Raw genomic sequence first — 18,069 nt, 5'->3', positions numbered from 1 at the left:
ATTCCAAGATCGGCCTCAGCAATGTGGGTCCCTCTTCATACACCGGAGCATGCTCTTCTCCAGAGGAGGAATCGGAAGCAACGAAGTGGGGACAGGCGATGACCACCCCACCTCCTACCGGAGCACCTGCTTTGTTTTCGACATCACAGTTGTGGGAGAACTCCGCCTCGGCCACCAGTTCCATGGTGTGTGCCACGCATTGATCCCTACGGGTCGGGAGGGTTTTCTTGTTCTTAAATAGTGCGCACATTCATCTTCTTTATACTCCGGAGAGAAGCATAAATTACACACCTCGTGTGCGCATTTGGTTCCGCACCGAGGGCACCGTCAAAAGAGGTCCTTTCTCGTTTCAAACACCCGGAGACGGTCATTCTCAGTGAGTTTGTGTGTACTGGGCGCCTGGTAATCAGTTTGTGGCTCCTAGAATCCTTTGGTGGTGTTTACTGGATCTCCCATCTCATTCTTGTTGACCATAGGCCCTGTGGCCGTTGAATGCTGTAGAGCTCTGACGCAGTCCTTCAAAGCCCGATGGCTCCCAAAAACTTTCTAACAAAGGAGCTATTGCACAAGCACAATAGCTCCAGGGGGAGGAGAAACAACACACTATGCCAATACTAAAACTTTCTTGAGGAGAAACAACTTGCAGAGTCCGGTCCCAACACTAGATTGCATGAGTATGCATAAAATGTGTATCTGTAGCCAGCACGTTATGAATACAATGTTTATCTCCATTGATATGTTTCAGAATAATGTTGCCAACGAGTTGAGAATAAAGCTATATACCACTCTAAATGGTGTGTTTTTTCACAAATCGTCAATGCACCATAAGAAGTACGTTGGAAATGTTACTCTAATGCATGGTTGAGCTCTGGAACATCATGTCTGCCTTGAAGTCACTGAAGTTGAATTAGTTTGTTTTTCTTTATCCTTAATACAGGGAACATAGCAAACTGCTTAATATGTCCAGTTGTGTTTTTGTAGGCGTGTGTGTATATATATATCTATATATATAGATATATATATACACACACACACTTGCATACACACATATCTATATACATGTATATATATACATATAGGTTTATATTACGTATATATATAAATACATATATGTAATATAAATATATATATTAATACGTATTCTGTTTTTTTTCTTGGAAAGGGCTTTCTTTTTGGCATTTCAGGTTGGAGGTTGTCTAGTACAAAGGTCTTCAGATTTTTCTGTAATAAAAGGTAATTATGTTCAATACAAATCACCCTAAACTACTAACAAATATTATCAGTGTTGTACTTGCAGCAACATCAGAAAAGAATAACATTAGTGGTCAGCTTGTGCAAGATTACCAGTAGTGATTACCTTGGTGCATAAGCAGTAATGTCAAAAAAGCTTTATCAATTTGGACTGCTTCACCACAGGTATCACATAATAGCCATAGCTGCAATGCCCGTGGCAGCAGTGTAATATTAGTAATAAGTCTCCCCAACGCAGCATGATTTATTTTTCAAATTTCAGCATTAAATATATTTTACAAATCAACCATGTTTCTCCAAACATCAAATTATGAGTTCTGAAAATAAACACATTTTTCTAATTGTGTCTACATATATTAATAAAACCAAATAATAGCTTCTAATTTAATAAGCTGGCTGCACAGAGGGGAGCTACTTAGGGGGATAGCGTTGGAGAAACTGTTTTAGTTTTGATATATGATTGAATAAAAATTCTGTATTGTTAGAACAACTTTTTGACACCAAGCCCTTTGGACACATGCATCATTGCTCATTGTCTGCTTCAGACCGTCACCACCCAAATTGTGGTTGGCATCATTGTTGGGGGTCTGTTTGTGTGAGGAGGTCGGAATCTCATTAAAGTTGGAAGCTTGGGTACCCGCAGTGAGAAGGCTGCCTTCCCTGGAGCTCACGGTTTAAGTAGCAAGCTAGTTCGCAAGAGCAGGCACACAACCTTAATGTGATTTGACTTTTTACCTGGGAATATTGTTATACGTGACAACGCAACACACCCACTACAGTTTATGCCTTCTGAATGTACCACTGCTTCTACGATTGTTGCAAACCCTATGCCTGAAGTTGTGAAAGCATTTGTTAATAAGAACATTCGATCTCCGCAGTTTGAGGGAAAGAACAGTGAAGTAAGTGGAAGGAATTCTGGGGGGCTTTGGTAAAAATTATTGCAACTCCGATATCTGGATAGGCAAAAAAGTATGTGTGGGGAAAATACGGGCACTGGACAGATAACGGAGGTCTGAACCCTTGAGGTTTCTTGAAATATGCACAGGTCCAAGTGGCTGAAGTTCGTGAAGACACTCAGTTCCCCTTTTTTCATGGAATTGGAATTATATTGACAACCCTAGCTCTAATTGAACAGGAAAACCAGCAGACCAAAACAAAAAAGACCCATAACTTGGTCCCACAGCGGTGCAAAGAAAAGTGTGTTTTTTCATTTTGTGTACACAGTATACAATGTGAGTTGTACATTTTGAAAGAGAAAAACATTGTCGGACACCAATAAACAATAAAAATATATAATAACATCCATACAGGAACACAAATTCAAATATTGTAACAATACCTTTGAGGCCAGAACAAGTTACACATATTACACATTGTAGAAAAGAAAATCTAGTTAGGACACATAAGAAGGGATAGAATGAGAGGCGGAAAGGGTGGGCATAACAGAGGAGGTGAGGGAATCAGGAAAAGAAATTGTGGTTTCCATTCTGAAGAATCTGTTAGCAGGGATATCAAAGTCTGCAACCGTATTCTGTAGACATTAACTCAACACTTTTATTTTTCTATCTATCAAACTAGCATGAATTGGGGAAAAATAAAAACACAAAGCAATTTGTCCCCACTCAGAGCAAGATCAGGGTAGAATATACATGTATATTTTTGCTGTCGAAGATTTGGCTAGCTCAGTTGTCTCTTTATTATTAATATTATTTAAATACTTTATACACCCACTTTTTGCTACTTTACACTGTTATTTCTGGTTTATTGTCTCGACGTTAGCTCAGCGTTTCAGACATTGCTGTCGCCTCAATATATAGCTACACATTCTGCAAATCCCACAGATGTTACCTTAAAAATAAAAAAATAAAAGTTACCGCTGCTTCCAACACAACAAAATTGTCCATCTCACCCAGCAACCACCCCTGGCTGTTCATCTGTTTTTTGCCTTACGCCTCCCTCAACAATACTGGCACTATCTTCGGAAAAGAGAGAAAAGGTATCTGCCATCCAGTCTCATTCAGCTCGCAACAGTGACAAGTCATTCAAAGAATAATGTTAACAGGCCGTTGGCTCACACATCTCACATTTTAATGTGCTCTACGTGGAGTGTTGAGAACTTCTGCCTCTGAAAGGTATTGCTTTGAAGCAACTAAGAAGTATCTGGATACATGCCGCTGTATCAACTGCCCCCTCCCGCACCTGGTACAGGCACAGCCATTTAAAGTGGAGGCAAGTGAAATTGGCGCGGGTAGCCATCTAGCTGCTCACATGAATCCCTTCTGATGCAATAAGGTCACACACTGGATTCTTCATTTGTAGTGACACAAACCAGCTCACAATGTAGCTTCTCCCGACTGAAGGGCACAAGTTCAGAGACATCATTGGTAATCTGTAATGCTTGAGGCATTGAAGTAAGTTGAACTAGTAAAGACTGTTTGTAAAGTGCATATAAGCAGCTGCAGACCCGACTACACAGACAACCTCCAGCTCTTCCTACACCCAAATGTGGTGTTTAATACCATACTTAGTTGTGCAGTGAGGATTTGCGACTTAATCACAATTTAAGAATTTGGGCGACAAGCTCCATTGGTAAACAGTCAAATGATACAAATTCCAAGAGCCGTTGCCTCTTGCTCAAACGGTCCTCCTAATAAAAGCAACAAGGATGGAGTCCTATACAACATTTTGAAATGGTTGTTTTATTTGTTTCGTACAGTTTTCTGCTCTCCTTATTGGTTCCTCGACTAGGAAGTTGTATACTAAACAAAAGACTTGGGAAGCCATGTTGAGTGATTCTGTGCAGCAAGTGATGTATATCGGTTAATGTAATTAAATGATTTCTTACAGGATGAGATTAAAAAAAAAGCCTACGTCACACTGGCGGCTACATGCAACGCATTCCTTCAAGTCTTAACTATACATGGAGTGCAATGATGCATTAATAAACTAGATCACTCTAAAAGGAGTCTTCTCTGGAGACTATTCCCAGTGCAGCACGGTATTCCGTAGTGCTTAGATACTCATCCTCTCAGAAGAAATTAGGCACACCCTTTATCACTATAGAAAACATTGCGGTTTACAAAGTGCCTAACAGAGCCATCTATCTTTTTGAGAAAGGACCACTTTAGAGGTCCATAAAACACAAAGACTGATTTGCAATTGTTCACCAAATAAAAAGAACGTGGGTCACTGCGTTTAAGACTTAACACCACAATGCAGAAGACTGTGGCTGAGACCTACATATTTGCTCCTGGTAATTCGGATTTCCAGCCAGACATAGGATTACAACTATTTGATTTTCAATGTATTTATATTTAAGCCTGCAATCTCAAACTCACAGGTAGGAAAACAGCTCGGAAAGTAAAGAACTAGGCCACTTACACAACTGGCCAGAAAGACTGGATTTTCTTACACTGTTAGGCTTAATTGAACGTCGATGTTTTTAAGAAAAGAGAGGCCAGCTAGGAGGATGTAAAGAAGGCTGTCCAGGCGTGCGAAGTTGCAGTATCCCAACTTAAGATACCTTCTAGCAGATGTCACTATGTTATTTATCACTTACACAGTCCAAATCTAGTTAAAGGTAGAACAAGGTGTGGAACTGGCGTGTTCTGAAGTCACGCCGCTGGAGTCAAATGAAACCTTCGTCACATGCTGCACACCTGTACACACAGCTGTGTCATCCTATGATTTACAAAGAATGTTGGGGATGGGGCAGTGTTGTTTTTAAGGTGGTGCTTCTTTCTCAAGGCTTCTAGGTAGGGAAGACAATTTCACACATAGAAGAGTATGTTTGGGACTGCCACTTATAATACCCCCAAACCATTACGTGCGCTACATAACCCACACTACTCTCCAAGTCCTTAGTAAGGCGGACTTCACCCCTGCCTTTTGCCTTTGCTAAACCAGAGATTTCATACAAGGGGGAAACTTGCCTGTCCTCTCTTTAAACTCAGGCAGTGCTAAACTTGCAGTAACAGACTGGGGGCAGTGGCCTGAAACCACTGCTTCATCTTTCCCTGCATAACTTTGAATTGCACAGAAGTTCTCTCATGTGTTGGGACAGCACACTTTTTTTCATAACCGGGCGCACTGTACGGATCTGTGGTTGGGGCACTCAATGAGAGAATACCATGGTACAGACATGGGCATGGCCCTCTGTCTAAGTGTGCTGTAGCAGGATGCAAAAAAGTATTACTGGAACCCGGTTCAATCACTAAAAGGTACCATGAACTACACATCATGTAGCCTTTAGGGTATCAAAAGCACCTCCCGGGGGTAACCTGGGGACATCAGTAACACCTTGCTAGGATCTAGAGGAAAGCAAGACCGTAGAAACACCCTAACATAGTCTGGTGATATCACGCATTACTCTACATAGTCTTGTGACCATCCCAATAAATAACACTGTTTTGTGCACAAATTAATTCTGAAGCTTTGGAATTTTGGTTGAAAAAAATACTTTCAGAAAGTACTCCCTATTTTTTGTATAATACAACAGGTAATCATCGAAGAAATACACTGAAGTTCAAAGGTTTGCTAAACAGCACGTGACCTTGTAGCTCACTCAAAGGCAGGCACACTGCACTAAAAGTTTTTTTCTGGTTTTAGATATTTTTTAAACAATGGACCGATTTCTGGAAAATCGCAGCCTACTTAATTTCAAATAGCAAGCAGCAATTCCAAGCCCTTGCCTTCCTAAATCTTAAAGGTTTAAAAACAAATCTGATTGAGATCAATAAATTAGTTTTGGAAATTTCGAATCCATATTCTCGTAGTCATTTATGTCCAAAGGGGAGGCTAAAATGATCTAAAGGCATTTATGAAAAATAGATTGCTCTCCAGAATGGCTTAGATCTTTAATTGCTGCACAACTCAATAGACTGTGCAGCACGAAACAAAAAAGGTGACTTGCAGGCAGGTAAAATGTATGGTTAGATTTTTTTAAAGTGATTCTTTGATGAAATCACTGAAATTAGTGCTGAACACCATGGCTAGCCACAGCATCCAACAAGAGTCGCGTTGCACACACAATAAGGGGGCTACAGAAAGGAATGTCTATTCTGTGCCAAAATGTTGTATGACGATTCTTTATGTCATGTGTTACTTCCAACTCCCAGTTAGCAGAGGCCCTTCACAAGAGAACTAGAGCACAGTACAAGTCCCCCAAGCCATGGCAGAAGACCTGGTTCAAGTCGATACTCACGAAGCTGTTCCATCAACAGCACATTGTTCTGTCCACCTTGGTAAAAGACTGACACCAATTGTGTAGGCGATTTCAGAGAAGAATTTTTTTATACTCTCCTGTTCTTACATTATAAAGTAAGCCAAAAAAACTACTGAATTGCTACCTTTAGTACAAGCCAGCCTTGTACATTGTGCTTTTTAATGAATGGATTCTTAACAAAACTCTTATCCTAGTGAGCCAGCTATGCGAATTTCCCTAAAGGGTAATCACGGTATGTGCAAATTATAGGGTTGATTGGCCGACAGGGGCCATTTTACATGTTTCCAAAAGGACCAAAACCACAGGAGTAGAAATGTTACAAAAATCGTGCCTGGGAAATAATAAACATAAGTAATTCTCTCTAATATTAGTGGATCAAGGAGTGTGTGCATCAGTCACGGAGGGAGAGTGCAGAAGCAACTTTCCATTGAAAAGCCCACACTACTCTTGACATATGAATAAGTAAGGGATGTAGTCATGTAGACATGATGCAAAAAAATCTATTTGCCTGTCACAAGAGCCACTCCAGTGTGAAAAAGTTCCTCCGGCCTCATATGTTTAAAACTCCCAGTTGCCAAACAGTATCCAGACTTTCGAATAATGGAAAAGCACTCCAAGCATATGAACATTGGGTATCTAAGCTGGAGGACATAAATATTTGTCATCATAATTGTCTGAAATATTCACCCACATGACTTAGATTATTGCGTCACACCTTCAACCAAAGCAGGAAACCAATCAGAATTCATAATGATGAACTATGGATCTACACTGATTGAGGAACACCTCCCAATATTTAACAGATGAGCAGCACATTCTCAGCAGAAATTATGCATCAACCTGTCCAGCTTCCAAAACACGTGAATCATTCTAAAGGAAAGATACTTTGAGCTCTCGAACACACAAGAGACATTTGGAAAGCTGTTAGTTACGGAGGGGGCAACAATTTTCAATAAACCGCAATGATTGTGTAACAGGCACAAATTTTTGATCATACAGTTGTCTAATTTGGTCTCTTGACTGGTGTGTCTGATCAGAAACGGGTCAGGGTAGAACAATTGCAGATTTGTAGAAGAAATTATTGCTTGAAGCCCATTGACATTTTGTCTTTCCTTTGCGCAAACTCATAAGTTGACGGGAACACTCTTCTTTCTCTTTTCCGGTTTCAAATGATGTTCCTGTGTACGTGGCATACGAGTTAGGGTGGAACAGGGGCAGGGGCTAACTGGTGATAAAGGATGGAAAGGTGCTTAACAAGCGCAAACCTAAATAGGAATTGAATACTTTTTTTGTTCATTTTGTTTTTTTAAGAACAGTACAACAGTCATGTAAAAACTCAGAAGGACAAAGGGAAAATTCAGCTGGTGCCTCTGACAAAAAAGCACCATATTCAGCTTTTTTCCCTTTCCCTGTTATGAACAAAAATACTAGTTGGCGTCCAGTCAAACTGAACGCTTCACACCTAGGCAAATTTCATTTATCATTCTCTTCTTCAGTTAAAGAGTCAAATACAATATGGTACATAGACTCCCCCACCCAACCCTCCTCTGTACAATATATACAATAAAAAGATTTTTATTTTTTGAAAAAACGGAGCAAAATAAATGATAAACAGAAGTTATCTCCCATCTGTCACTTTCTAGTTAACCATTTTCTCCATCCTTGTGCCTTGAAATAGTGTGAGCTATCTCGAGAGGGAACGCTTTTGTATTTGAGCATACAAAAACTTTACTTGGACAAAAATTACAAACGAAGATGTGTAATGTGTAAATGAAAAAGTGATAGCTTAAAAAAATTACAACTAACCTTGTTTCTGATGTGCGTTCCCTATGATAATAAGATGAGTCTTGCTACCGTTTTTTTTCTTTCCTGTTGTTTAAGAATGCGCCTGCTGCACTTTAAAAATATTAGATTTTTTTCCATTTGATAAAATATACCTCTGAAAATGGGGAAAGGTACAGCAGAACATGCCAATGCAATACAAGTGAAGAGCGGGGGATAGGGCGCAAGAGCAAGGTAGTGAAGGAGCAACAAGTTGGTTCTGTTCTTTTGCTACCAGTTTTGAATCCTGGCATCCCGAATTAAACTGAGCAATGTTTCTAGCGGTACAAAATATATCAGAAACAATGTGCGAAGACTAATATTAGCACCTCCCAGTGCTCAGCCTTGAACAGTTCTCTGCAGCATCTTGACCTGCTCTGTGCACAGCATCTAATGAGGCTTACTTAGTACCACCATGCACTGCCTTGTAGCATCCTGAACTAATCTGCAGTTTTAGCTGCATTCTGAATCCCTCTGTGCAAACTCATGGTTGTATCTTGAACCCCTTAACTTGATAACCACGGCAGCATATCAGACACCTCTGTGCACATCCTCAGCAACATTCTTTACACTTTGTAGACCTACATCATAACACGGGAGAAAAGATCACCACATTCACCTGCTACACACGTCCTCCAGCTCTCAAACCTATTTTACAAGCGTATTCATTTTGGATTAACAAAGCTTTGGCAAAAAGGTTAGGGGTTGGACGCAGCAAGTGCTTTTTTCAGACTCTGAGAAATTATAGAATGTACAAGTCTACCCCACAATGTGCAGAAATGTTTAGAGGCCTATTCAGATAGCACGTGCTTACACGACTTTAACTGGGACCTTTAAGACGTGGATAAGAAATGCTGGAACAGCCACTTTTCTTTTTCCACACAAACAAAAAGATCCATTTTTGATGTTCAGAATCAGGCAGCAAGCCCCCACCCCAAAGAGCACGCTTCCGATGGGCTCAACGAAGACCGTTCACCCACTGAATGTGGCTGCCCGTCTCAACGCAAGACCAGTGTCAAATGCACAGTGTATGTAAATTATTGATGTACACTTGAAAGTTTCATTTCAATCTGGTTCTACTCCAAAAATGTTTTAAGTAAAATAAACCCATATTGGATCTTACTTTGGAAATTAGTGTTTCTGGTGATCGGACATTATTTTTTGTGATTAATAAAACTGTTAAAAATTCAATACTCTTGTTCGGGATCTTGGTTATACTACAAAGTATCCCATATAATTAGCGGCCCATGCCCCTCGGAGACACTTCAGCATTAAGTTAATAAATAAATACTAACTTACTTCTACTGTGTGGCATGACCCATGTCCAGAGAGATGTGAGCTTCCCAGGTGGGCAGTGTAAGACTGACCTGTGGCATTCCTTCATGGATCTGAAAGACTTTCTCGTTAAAAACTTGGAATAAAAGAATAGCAGCTTCCTATGCATCTCTGACGGTCAGAATGTTGATGACTTCCCTAAAGATTACAGGACCTACTCTTGGAGATTATTTGTCTGGAAGGAAAGGACACTGGTTACAACCTTGCCTCTATTCTGCTCTTCAAAGGACCCTCTTCGAATGTACAAGGCTAAAGTAGCATGGGAAGGTATGTGACTTCCAACTGTTTTTATCAAGACTTATCAAGGATATAATTTGGTTAAAAGTCTTCTTTACGGACTGCCCAGCAAATTTCCCTAGATTGAATAACCTACAGAATTTGTTTACTGAATTTACAAAAAGGTCTAGCAATAAGAATGCCATCTTTCTTCTTGTGGTTCACAGAGCCAGAGACACTTAGGCATGCCAATTGTAAGACACAATGCTAAGTTCACAGCACCAAGCAAGCATTATACATAGGAAATGCTACCAAGATACTGTGAAATCTGAGACTAGTACTGTGCTTTGTTACACAGGTCAGTACGTCTTACAATCTTTCTGTGAAATGCACTATTTTTATATGATGTTTTATCTTTTTTGAATGATGTATGTTAGAGCTACCAATCAGCCACTCTTTTGTATAAGGTACATATTGAAGCTACTCTGCAAACTGACCTACTGCCACCTGCATATTCTCTTAATATGTTTCATGTAGTCCTTCTTTAGATTACCAGGCATTCCAGTGACTAATCCTGGGCGTTTACTGTCAACAGCATCCTCATATTGTTAAACTGTAAAGGAGTCGTATTCTTCCAGAGCCCATCAGATCCTGGAAGTTTGCTTCGACTTGCCCTGTTCAAATAAGCTGCTCAAAAATAATTTCCTATAAGATATTACAATATTGTATTTATTTGCCGCTTTGTCTTGTATTCTCTGTCTATATGCAAATTGTTATGTACATCTGGTGACAGTAACTCTGTAGATATGGGTTAGACAACCAGTCTATAAGAAAAGCATTTTTTGGGGTCATGTATGTAAATGTATGCATGTAATTCGTGGATTGTTCGTTCTGTAATATCACATTCTTGGTGTGTAAGTGCTTGGAGATGCTCTGGCCCCCATCCCACAAAACATTCTTGATTGAGTTGCCCTCCCTCACTATGACCTAGCCTGAGTGCATCCCATAAGTATCTCTCCATACATCCTTTAGCCTTCCTTCATTGAAATAACAAGTTTATGATTTCTTTATCAAGACCGGTCATCGTTTCCCACTGTCCTAGTCATGGAAATTAATTTCTCATCAAGGTTCTTCTAACTACAGAACGCTCATTTGAGTTTGATATGTACTTTTTTGCCTGACTGCTGGCCATTCCCTCTTAGCTGGCCCCTCTCATTCAATATATACTGAGGCAAGTTCTACTTCTCTGCGCTGAACCGAGCCCCACAACATCTTCTTGTAATAAGCGAAGACTGGTCATTGTTGCCTGTCGCTATTCCCAGGCCTCGACATCTTCTTGAATGGCCCTCTGCAACTTTGAGCACGACAAAGCAGCTTAGATACCCATGTTAGAGCTTGAGATGCGCTATCATTTGTGCTCTAGACGAGCGGATCATTTTTCCAGAGCCTGTCTTGTAACTTGAACAGCCCTCGCTCAGACCCACAAAAATAAAAGTTTAATATAACCAGCTTTTTACTGCTGGACAGAAGTACGCCATGACATTGTTCAGTTGAAGGAAGAGGAGATATATCTAAATGGGGTGAAATTGGCTTCACTTCTTTCCACGTTTCCTATGCTCCCTCTTGATCTGACCTCCCTTCTCTACAATATGCAGCAGAAAGTGCCACTTGTTCAGTTCCCTCCCTTGCACTGTCATCACTTGACACTGTTAATCCAGAATGACTTGCTGTACTTTCTTTCCCCATTACCATTCCTTCACCTTTTCACCATTGTGGTGGCCCCCCCACTCAAGAGTCAGTCTCTCTCTTTCACACATACACATACATACACACACGCACACAAATAAATAGTGAAGCCACAGTTAATATGCTGCTCCTTCTGCTCTGGGCCAGATGGATGCCATGTCACATCCAGTATTAGTTCAACGGGATTGTGAAACAATGGGCAAGGGGGTAGAAAGACAAAAAACTTACACCAAACAATTGATTTTCCACTCACTCGAGACTCGTTAAGTGAGGTTGTATAGGCGGTGGAGGGTATAAAAGGGAAAGCGGGAGAGGCAGTCATGGAAAAGATTGGGAGAGAATAGTCAACCTCCTGTGAAGCATCCGAGTCAAAAGAAAGAGTTGGTTCAATGTAAATGCCCTCAGATATATCCAGCAATGTCAGCGCACAGTGCTCTGATTTGCGCTACCCCAACAGCCGACACGTAGACCGCCACTGTCCATCCTTGGCGCCATGGGAAGTCGAGGAGTAGGACCTTTTATTTCTTCCTCCTCTCTCAGCGGCATCGTCTCTGGTGTATCTTTTGTTTTTTTTCAGTCTATTTGTTTGCACTTGGCTCCTGTGCTCCCCATGTCACACACACTTGTTCTGCGCTTGTGTCAGAAGATCAGTGAAGGAGTTGAAGAGTTTTTCCAGCCAGGGCTGATTCCTCATACACTGCTGGACTACTTCTTCCTGCCCCAGGTCGTCATCCTGCGCTTCTATCGCATTAGTCTGTGAAAAAAAGAGGGTTACATAGCCGTGAAATGCTTCGTCATTTCTGATTCAGTCTTGTCTGAAAGCTTTCAGCCTCTATCCTACTCGGGCACCTGCTCTGTTTTTAGTCAGAGATCAACACCCTGCTCTGCTAATTCACTTCTATCCTGACGCTGAGGCACTCCTTAGTATTCCAGCACCAAGACCCCACAATCTCCTATGCCACTTTTCCTCAAACAAGAGGTGCAGCATCTTCAGCTATTCTAGTATTTGGAATCGCACAAATCTCTGTCATTGTATCGCAATCCTGCCCTAAGCATCTTCAGATAATCCTGTATGCTCATATTATGCTACCATTACACTTTAATACCTGTAGCAGACACTGCTATTCCTGTAGTATGGTGCACAGGAAAATAAGTTACTTACCTGTAAATTGTGGGTCTCCGGGATTGGTATCTTTCATAGATTCACATGCTTGAATTATTCCCGGTCTTTGAAGAGGGAGTCCCATGGTACATTAAAAGCAGAAAGTAATGACTTTACCATTAAAGTTAATAGAGAAAAAACATTACCTCGTTCTAGTCATTATGAATGGTCCAAATTCCAGCCAATCAGGCGACAGCACCCTCTAGAACCCTCTCTAGGCTCTCAGATTTTAGAGCACAAGTGGAATTTAAGCATATAAAAATAACGGGGGAGCCTCTATTGGGAGGAGGGTGGGTCGCATGTGAATCTATGCAAGATACCAATACCTGTAAACTGTGGTTCTCCAGTAAGTAACTTATTTTCCTCTACAGTATTGGAGTATCTTTCATAGATTCACATGCTTGAATCCGAACAGACCGCAGCAGTATTATAGGTATGTCTGCTGATATAAGCATTCAGCAAAAATAAATATGTAATCCCGTACTTAGTAAAATGCATCACTAATACATATTTTTTTAAATCGCCCCGCTCTGCCAGAGCGCAAGAATAGTCGCACTCAGGATTTGCAATTAAGGAGTAGTATTTATTGACTTGACAGGTTTCGACAGCATGGTCTTTGGCAAAAAGTCTGTGCTGTCGAAACGCGTCAAGTCAATAAATACTAACTACTCTTTAATTGCAAATCCTGAGTGCGACTATTCTTGCGCTCTGGCAGTGCGAGGCAGTTTAAATATTACAGCGGGTCCAGCTCCTGCCTGTCAGCACCCACCCCATCTGGTGGAAGCAATCGGAAGCAAGGCTGGACTTTTGTTGGAATATATATATATATATATATATATATATATATATATATATATATATATATATATATATATACATACATATATATATATATATATATACATACATTCGCTTGCATATATGTATTTAAATATACAAGTGTACATAACCATGTATATACGATAAAAACAAACTTAAATCAATTATCAATAAAGTAGAAGCAATAGTCAAGACATATAGGAAGGTGGGAAGGAGAGAGGCTCACCTTATTGAAAAAAAATCACAGCGAACCGCTTGTCCCACTGCTGTGTCAGCATTACTTGTGGCTTCCAAACAGTAATGCTTTGTAAATATGTGCCTCATGGACCAGGTTGCTGCTCTGCAAATCTGTTTTATAGGCACACCGGCAAAGAGGGCTGTCGAAGAGGAACAGCTCTCGTAGACTGAGCTTTCACTGTTGAAGATAGTGGTTTGCCTGCTTCCTGATAACAGAACTGTATAGCTGATGAGATCCCACATAGTTTGTTTAGTAACAGGATATCCCTTCTTGATGTTCCCATATGCCACAAAAAGCTGATTACTTTTGAGGATGCTGGGGTCTTCCGCATATAGTATTTTATATACCTCTTTAGATCCAGGGAGTGTAAAGATCTTTCCGCTGGTGTTAGCGGATTTCGGAAAAAAGTTTTCAATATGACTGGTTCATTTAAATGAAAATCAGATGGGACCTTAGGTATGAAGGTAGGATTGGTACAAAGTACAACCGAGTCCCTTGTAAACTGAAGGAAAGGATGACGAATAGTGAAAGCTTGTATGCCGCTTACTCGTCTAGCTGACGTAAGAGCCAGCAGAAGATACGTTTTCCATGTGATATATTTGAGGTCCACTCTATGAATCGGCTCAAATGGCACTTTCATAAGTTGTGCCAACACAATGTTGAGATGCAGAGGCGGAGGTGGGCGACTTATTGGTGGGAACATTCTAAACAAGCCTTTTAGAAATTGTTTCATAATTCTTGATGACCAAAGCTACTGTGACCCATTATGTCGCTGAAATATGGATATTGCAGTGAGGAAAACTTTAATGGACGAATGGGAGAGACCAGACTTAGCCAGCTGCAGGTAAAAAGGTAGTAACTACTCAAGAGGAGATTGGATAGGATGTACCATGGAGCTTGCACACCAATGGCAAAGTGGAAGGAGCTCTAGCATTTGCAAGGACCTTCCGACAGTCAGCTGGGATGGCTAGATCGGCGAACTCAGTGTTCAGAAGCCAAGCCGACAATCGAAGAGATGTTGGGTCTGGATGGCAGACTTGGCCTTGATTTGTCATTAACAAGTTCAGTATTGAACGAAACAGAATGGGTTTGGACTCCGATAGAAGGAGAAGCTCTGCGAACCAGAAATGGGGAGGCCGCCTGGGTGCTATGAGTAATATTCAGCAAGGTTCCTTCCTCATCGTCTGGAGCACATTTGGAATTAGAGAAATCGGAGGAAAAGCATAAGAATAAATCTTTGACCAATTTATCAAAAACACATTCCTGCATGATCCCTCTTGGGGTAGCCAACTGGCGAAGAATATGTATTTGCGGTTCTGACTGGTTGCAATCTAATTTCAGTTCACCCCATGATAGAAAGAGGCGAAACAAAGTCTGGTGGTGGAGTTCATGGTTGGCTGAGATGGATCTGCTCAGGGAATCTGCCATGATATAGGCCACCCCTGGAACATGTCATGCTGTTTATATTATCTGGTGCTGAATTGCCCAATCTCAAATTTGCTGGGCTTGCAGAGATAGTATAGTTGAGCTGGACCTGGACCCCCCCTTGTTTGTTTAGGTAATGCATATTTGTTGTATAGTCTGTCCGAATTAAAACTGATGCGCCTGAGATTTTTGAAAGAAAGGGCTTCAGGGCCAGGAAAATTGATTTTAGTTCAAACAGATTGATGTGTAGGGACCGTGGCTGGCCGTTTCATTTACCCTTGACAGTCAGATCCTCCAGATGTGCTCCCCAACTTTCGAAGGAGGCGTTAGTCGTAATTATGTATTTCGGAGATTCTATTATGAATGATTGACCTGTGGGTATGTTCAGGATGAGAGTCCACCATTGAAGCACCTCCTTTTCTTTGGTGTTATTCTTCTAATATCCTCAAAGGACGTGAGTTCTGTACCCACTGGCTGTCTAGTTTACCTGCAAGGGCCTCATCCGCAAGTGGAAGCTGGGAATGAATGGAATGCAGGAAGACAACATTCCCAGACGCATTTTGTACTTCCGTACTGAGACTGACTTTTTGTGACTCTGCAAATCTTCTCTTGCCTTTTCCTGCGAGGCAAAGACTTTTGGCTGGTGAGTGTCCAAGGTTGCTCCTGGAAACGTTCTGACCCTCGAGGGATTTCGCTGAGACTTTGGAACATTAATGGACAGCCCCAAGGACTGGAAAAAAGAGAGGCATCTCTGAGTGTTACTGCTTGCCACTGCAAAGGATTTTGCTTTTATGAGATAATCGTCCAGGTATTGGAAGATTTGAATCCCTGCCTGTCTTAGACGGGCGGCCACCGGTACTAGGACCTTGGTGAACACTAGAGGTGCCGAAGGAAGACCAAATGGAAGGACCGGAATTGGTTGTCTATGCCAGCCACTCTACAATGTAATAATTTCCTGTGCTAGGTGAGAATTGGGATATGAAAATAGGCGTCTTGAAGGCGTAAGGTAGTCATGGAATCTCCTTGATTCACTTATTGAAGCACCTCCTGAAGAGATAACATACGAAAGATTTGTTTTTTCAGGAATTTATTGAGGCAACGTAGTTCCTAAATGGGGCGCCATTATCCCAATTTTGTTCTTATGAGGAAAAATCTTGAACAAAATCCTGCTCCTCCTGTGCACATGCTACCACTGTGATCGCTCCCTTGTGCAACATTACCCTTATCTGAGAAAGTAATTCCGTTAGATGAGAAGGCGGAAGACCTCGAGTGGGCAATTTGGAGGGATCGTCTAAAATTCCAATGTTGGATCTTTGGAGACTATATTTAAAACCCATTTGTTTGTTGTTACTGTAGATCATTTGGGGAGTAAACAGTAAAATCTTCCACCAATTTTTAGAGGATTGGTGGGGATTGTGGCAGGCACTGGGCGTTTGTCACTGTTTCCTGGTGCTCACTCTTCCTCTGAAGGCGGTCTTTCCTCTATAGTGCTTGTAGGAAGCAGCAGGAGGTTGCTTGTATGACTGCTGATGTTGTGTTGATGCATATCGGGATTGCCCCATATAAGGTTGGAACTGTTTGTACTGATTATAACCTCCCCGAAAGGAACACGAGCCACGTCCTCTTGCTTCACAAAAAAGATGCTTCCTAAACTGCAGGGTGCCTAATGCCTTTGCAGAATCTATATCTTTCTTAATCGCTTGCAGTGCTTCATCAATGTGATGGCCAAATAAGGATTCTCCATCGTAAAGCATACAATGATCTTTGTACTTCTTGGCGGAATGAAGTAGCTCTTAAACAACCCTGTCGTATTTGGACTGCCGCCCCAGACAATTATCTGAAACCTGTTGACAAAACATCTACAGCGCAGTCCAAAATCTCCACCAAGATTCTCTCCCCCTCCTGTAGAGTTCTCCTATCTTCTGCCTTCGAGTCCTCAAGCACATTTCAATGAACGTTAAAATGTCCGACCACATTTGGCGGTCGTATCTACCCAGCATGTCAAGAGAGTTGGCCACTCTAACAGTGGTTGCTGCCATAGTGGAGAATTTTTTACCAATAGAGTCAAGACGCCTTCCGTCTCTATCAGGAGGGGCAGACAGAGGTGAAGCAGGATTTCTTGCACGACGTTGGGCTCCTGAGAAATCACAGAATCAGGGTTAGGTTGTCCTCTAAGGCAGGCGAGTTGTCCGGCAACTTATACTTCTTCTCCAACTTAGTCAAGACTGCTGGAATTGAAGCTGGTGTTCTCATTACCTTTAGGTCTTCCTCCCATATAAAATCCACTATGGGGTTTGAACGAATCAGTCTTTTAGTCTGTTCCTTAAAATCATAAAAGAAACAATCCGCTTGTTTGGTGACCATGGGAAGCTGAAATCTCTTTGCCGCTCTTTTCATAAGGGTATGAAAAGCCTCTATATCTTCGGTTGGCGCATCCACGGGAGGTGGGGTGGAAGGATATGGTGTTTGTATTTGATAGTCATTCCACTAGTTAGGTAGTGACACCTCATCCAGCTCACCCTCCTCTCTCTTATCAGTAGAATGATGCTCCTCACCCAGGGCTGCACTGGGAACGTAAACCGGCCCAGGCAAAGTGCTCGGCTCCCCCCCACCCGCCCCCACGGGGTTTGGGGGTGCCGCCGTGCTCTTTGCCAGGGCCGGTTTTCTGCAGTTTTTGTTACAGGGACGATTTTGCAGCTATGCTGCAAAAACGTCCCCGTAACAAAAACGGCCCCTAGAGGCCCAAAACCGGCACCCATCCGTCCGGCGCACCGGGGGATTGCCTGGTGCCCGCTATGGCCAGTCCGGGCCTGTCCTCACCCTGTGGTTGCG

The 18,069-nt window shown here is 41.7% G+C and overlaps 1 protein-coding gene across 1 annotated transcript in view; it reads right to left on the bottom strand.

The window, feature by feature from the left end:
• Positions 1–10,255: 10,255 nt before the first annotated feature.
• The window catches only part of PRR12 (proline rich 12), a 514,104-nt gene continuing 506,290 nt past the window's right edge, over positions 10,256–18,069 (bottom strand). The window contains exon 14 of the mRNA XM_086930126.1: positions 10,256–12,347. Coding sequence (XP_086786252.1) covers positions 12,207–12,347 — 141 coding nt within the window. The 3' untranslated portion in view covers positions 10,256–12,206. The remainder of the gene's footprint in view (positions 12,348–18,069) is intronic.

Source organism: Lissotriton vulgaris, chromosome 7, assembly GCF_964263255.1.
Source record: "Lissotriton vulgaris chromosome 7, aLisVul1.2, whole genome shotgun sequence".
NCBI lineage: Eukaryota > Metazoa > Chordata > Amphibia > Caudata > Salamandridae > Lissotriton > Lissotriton vulgaris.
Note: the sequence above shows the minus strand (reverse complement) of the source record. Positions and strands in the feature narration are given on the sequence as shown.